Raw genomic sequence first — 4,904 nt, forward strand, 5'->3', positions numbered from 1 at the left:
CAGCTACGACGGCGTGCTGATGTGGAAGTTAAATTCCGTGAGTATGAGGAAGCAGCAGGCGGACAGCGGCAAAATCGTGTCCCTTTACAGCCAACCCTTCTACGCCGGTCGGTTCGAATACAAGATGTGCGCCCGGATCTATCTGAATGGTGACGGAATGGGCAAAGGGACGCACGTTTCCATGTTCTTCGTCGTCATGAAAGGAGACTACGATGCCCTACTCAAATGGCCGTTCGATCAAAAGGTGACGATGCTGCTGCTCGACCAGAACGGCGGAAAGCTCACGCTCTCGGACAGCTTCAAACCGGACCCTCGAAGCAGCAGCTTCAAAAGACCGACCGGCGACATGAATATAACTTCCGGATGCCCTCTCTTCGTTTCTCAGGACATCCTGAAAAATCCCGTTTACGTCAAAGACGACACCATGTTTCTGAAGCTGATCGTCGACACGACCGGTCTGTACGTTTGACGTCGCAGCAAGTTAGATGACGTGGTACGCACGTCATCGAGTTTCCGTTTCTCCACCTAATATAAGCGACGAGGCAATACAGAGACAGTCGAAAACGATCAACGAGACGATGAACAAGATACTGTTGCTCTTTGCTCTGTGCACCGTAGCCTCCGGCACGCACTCACGGCGGTTTCAATATAGACAATAAGTAGTGAGCCCTCTGTTAGTCACTATTATACATTTTAGATATTCTCGTAGTTGGGGGCCCTAACGCGGAAGCGATAATTTCATTATTCTCCATATATGGGTTTTAAATGACCAACCAACAGGTTTAAAATTAAAAAACATAATGAATATTCATGATATTATCGAAGAAGACATGCTAAACAGTTCCGTAGTATAACATAGGTACGATGTCATGGCTCCTGATTTTACGTGTGAGTATTTGAATTTATTCCATATTTTTCACCCAAAACTTTAGAAAATTTGGCATGTAAAGTTTACATGGCTATAAATAATTTTTGCAATTTTTTGAAACATTGCCACTTGCTCCATGTTATTACTTTTTGACTTCTGCATTATCCTCTAAAAAATCTCTCTGACAACTGTTCCGGTAAAAAAATTATTTAAGTTTAAAAATGACCGTGTCTGGCCTTTAAAATACACGTGTTTACCCTAGGCAGGCCTAGCATGTCTACCCTTTAGACGTTTGGCGTAATAAATAACACATACAAAATAACTATATATGTTTTTAAAATATAATTCAAATGTTTCTAGCAGTCTTCCCAAAAATAGCCTACGCTACGGGAGGGTAAGCTGCCGCCTGGGCTTAGGTGAAAGTAAACAATGTTTGGCCAGGAGGGTATTTAAATTTTAAGTATACGCGGTATGCTCTCACGTGAAAGTAGGCCTACGCTAGGCCTAGTCTATTCGCTATAGACATATTTATAGGATTATTCAGACCCCAAGTTTTATAAAAACAGTTGTCTTGTAATTTGAAAATGTCTAAAAATATTTGATTATTTTAGTATTATTATTATTATTATTATTATTATTATTATTATTATTATTGTTGTTATTATCATTATTAATATTATACTTTGAAATTTCTTGTTTAGTATCCGAAGTTTGGTGGTATTATTAATCTCTGATGTTCTGTCATGATAGTTTAATAAAAAAAAAAATGGCAATAATAACTTCTTATTTTTAATTTTAAACAAGATACAAGCGAGCTGACAAAATACATCATGGAGATAATCAATTTGAACATAAAGGAAAGAGCAGCTGGATGGTGTTCATGGAGAGCAGCAGAAAAAATGATACTAAGACAGATGTTAAGGTATTTTAAATAATAAAAATTATTCTACTTCAGTACAATGTTTTTTTTTTTAAATATGTATCATCACAATAATGCTTTATAAATCATATCGCATGTTCTTAAATACAGTATATCAAATGTTGTATTTTCATTGATATCCGTTTTGGTTATGTTGTTGGGAGACCTTTACTATTAGCAAGCACCAGTCTTCCTAAGCATTAACTTGTTTGTCTTTTTTTAAATGTTGCCCCTTTTTTTCAATGTATGGTGTTTATTTTTTTTATTTTTATGTTTTGGAACGTTACTGTTCTTGTATTCCCAAACTATTATGAAATAATAATAATAATAATAATAATAATAATAATAATAACAATAATAATAATAAAACTCTTACGCCCTTTGTACCACATCGAAAGCAAGGGAAAAATGAGCACACAATATAATTAACACTTAACATATTTTATTTTCCATTGCCTAGATTGAATTATATTGTTATGTATTGCCTAATTAAAATATATTTATATTTATCTTTTCAGCTTCTATAATTGTTACGACGCAGGAGGAAAATCAGATACTATGGTGAGATATGTTTACATCTATCAGGTTTTAATCGATATGCAAGCTACATGGAAACAGATGAACAGATGAACTCGTCATTTTGTCTCTGCATTCCTGCTGTTACAGACAGTTTTGTTTGTATTTTTGAAGAGACCTTGGACTTTCAGATGATGGGAAATTTATATTTTCTCTGAATCAACCTACTATTGAGAACAGATTGTTCAAAACCCCATACCCTTTTTGTGAAAATAAGTTTACACACTAATTACTGCACAAAGCGCAATAACATATTTTGTTGTGCAGTACTATAATATAGTGTGAATATATTGAATTTTCTACTTACAAAGTGCAATAGCAATTTCTACAAAAATAACTGTCAGCATTAAGCTGATTGCATACCTTTAATTTGGATTCCTGATGATGTCATAATAAATATCAAAGTATTGAATCCCTAAACGTTGAGTAAGTATTATTCTATCTGTATCCGGGATTAATCAGTGGACCTTCGGTTTAATTTGGATTCTTGTATTTTTAAAGGTTTATTTTGTTCATTAAAAATATAACATGTAGAACATAATGTTTGTGTCTATTTGTAAACTGAAGTGTAAGAAGAATGATGATTGTAAATGATACTGGCTATTTTCACAGATATATATTAAATTTTCTTTATTTTAGAGCCATCCTAATTATTGCCATCAAAATATAAAATGTTATTCAATGCAAGCCTGTATTTATTAAATATTAGCTGAAGAAAAATAATATATATATTATACAATTATAATTTTAACATTTAACAACATTAATGCAGCAAAGCATGTCCAAAACCCCAATAAAATCTAGGCCCCAATCTAGGCCTAGCGCATGTATAACCAACGCGTAAAATTGCGCGTATGAGCCCGTGGAGTTGTCAAGAACGCCTAGTAAAGCCAAAATATTTGCTGTTTTCAATCGATTTTTTTTTTTAATCGGAAAAAGTTGTCAGGCCAATATTTCACAGAATACAAGAACAGACACTGATTGTTCATTGGCAACCAACGATAACATTCAGAAAAATTGCACAATTTTGTACAACGACGATAATTACGACCATGTTTAGCGATATTAGCATTTACGGAGTTAAGGCGTTGTTTGTTTACACTTTTACTGTAGACCGGCCTTACTTTTCTCGTTAACATTCATGATTTTTATATAAATTCATGCTTTGCAAAAAATTTGTTTAGTAGCTGATATAATAATTAGACAAACAGAACATGGATGGGGGGATATTATACTCATATATTATTTTTAGCACAATTCTACTATGTACCAAAAAATGCAGTTCCGCTAGGCTCGCACGATCCCAATCGCNNNTCGCACGATCCCAATCGCGACATGAGTGTGTTCGTTCGAGGCTTGCGGTGCGTAAATATATGAAAGGCGCATTGAAAACACTTATTGTCCCAATATAGTGCGTATGAAACCGCCGTGCACTGCGAGGTCGGGAGATTCGCATGCATGTTGACGAGTCGGTCCGGTTACTCTCTGTCCGTCGGCGCCGGAGTGAATACCACGACGCAAAGTGACGCCGAATACATGCAGAGATCGTCGGCTACGCTCAACAGCTTAACTATGCGGTCCTGCCGCTCCGGTAGATACCTGTCCTTGGAAGTAAACGGAACGATAACGGCCGTTGACGAGTGCGAAGGGGATCTCTGTCACTGGCAGGAGACACAGACGTGGAAAGGTAGCGCGTTCAAGAATATGGCCACCGGACGTTACCTGTCCATAAGAAAGAACGGCGAACCGTCCTCTTCCTGCTCTTCGAAGGTATCGAGAAAAAGAGCCAACTTCATCTTCCACAGTTGAAAAAGTTGTTTAAAATCCAAAAGATAAAAAAATGTAGATAGAATGTAGAAAAAATAAATGTTGTTGACAAAAAGAATAAATTGCGTCGTTCGTTTCTATCTTTTCTTACCCGCGTGTATGTGAGTGTGTGTATACGTCCAGAGAAGTGATGATGTTTGATCTTAGTGACTTCGTTACCCACGAAAAGTATATTGCCAATATTTCTATATATTTGTTGACTTTCACGACGAACGTGACTCTAGCGAATTAATGACAAAATAATGACGTTTCACAACCACACACTCACACTGGCACACAGATTCAGACTTCGTAACAAAATGAGAAAGAAAACAATTTAAACTTTTTTTTTTCAAATTTTTAATATTGTAAACTTTTCCAACAAAATAACATAACATATTTTTTTTTGTTAATTACTTCTTTCGAACTGGAATGAAGGCGCCTCTCCATGCGATTCGTTCGCTTTTGCCAAGCCTCGTCTGCCAACTTTCCATTAGGAACCGTTCGCAGTAGGCGAAGAGTGTCTCCCACCGCTCGTCGATTATCTTATCCGATTCCATGAAGGAGGAGAGTCTTTGCCCGAAAGAGCAAACCTCGTCCGGGTCTTAGCAGCTCTTCAGTCTCTGTTCCGCGCTGAGGTACAACCTCTCCATCACAGAATCGTGGCCTTGGACGGTGGTCAATATGGCGGCGGCGTCGACGTACCAGGAAACGTCGTCGTAATGCAAGAGTTCG

At 37.0% G+C, this 4,904-nt stretch overlaps 1 protein-coding gene across 1 annotated transcript; it reads left to right on the top strand.

Annotated features, from left to right (window-relative positions):
* Nucleotides 1-43: 43 nt before the first annotated feature.
* LOC117108435 (TNF receptor-associated factor 3-like) lies at nucleotides 44-469 on the top strand. Its single transcript, XM_033250445.1, has one exon. It carries the CDS (start codon nucleotides 44-46, stop codon nucleotides 467-469), a length of 426 nt encoding a protein of 141 aa, XP_033106336.1.
* The last annotated feature ends 4,435 nt before the right edge of the window (nucleotides 470-4,904 follow it).

Source organism: Anneissia japonica, unplaced genomic scaffold (assembly GCF_011630105.1).
Source record: "Anneissia japonica isolate Jap-2015-1 unplaced genomic scaffold, ASM1163010v1 scaffold5324_len57667_cov147, whole genome shotgun sequence".
Taxonomy (NCBI): Eukaryota; Metazoa; Echinodermata; class Crinoidea; order Comatulida; family Comatulidae; genus Anneissia; species Anneissia japonica.

Bases quoted from the DNA above. Each gene is read 5' to 3' on its own strand.
- LOC117108435 (XM_033250445.1), top strand. From the start codon at position 44: ATGAGGAAGCAGCAGGCGGACAGCGGCAAAATCGTGTCCCTTTACAGC.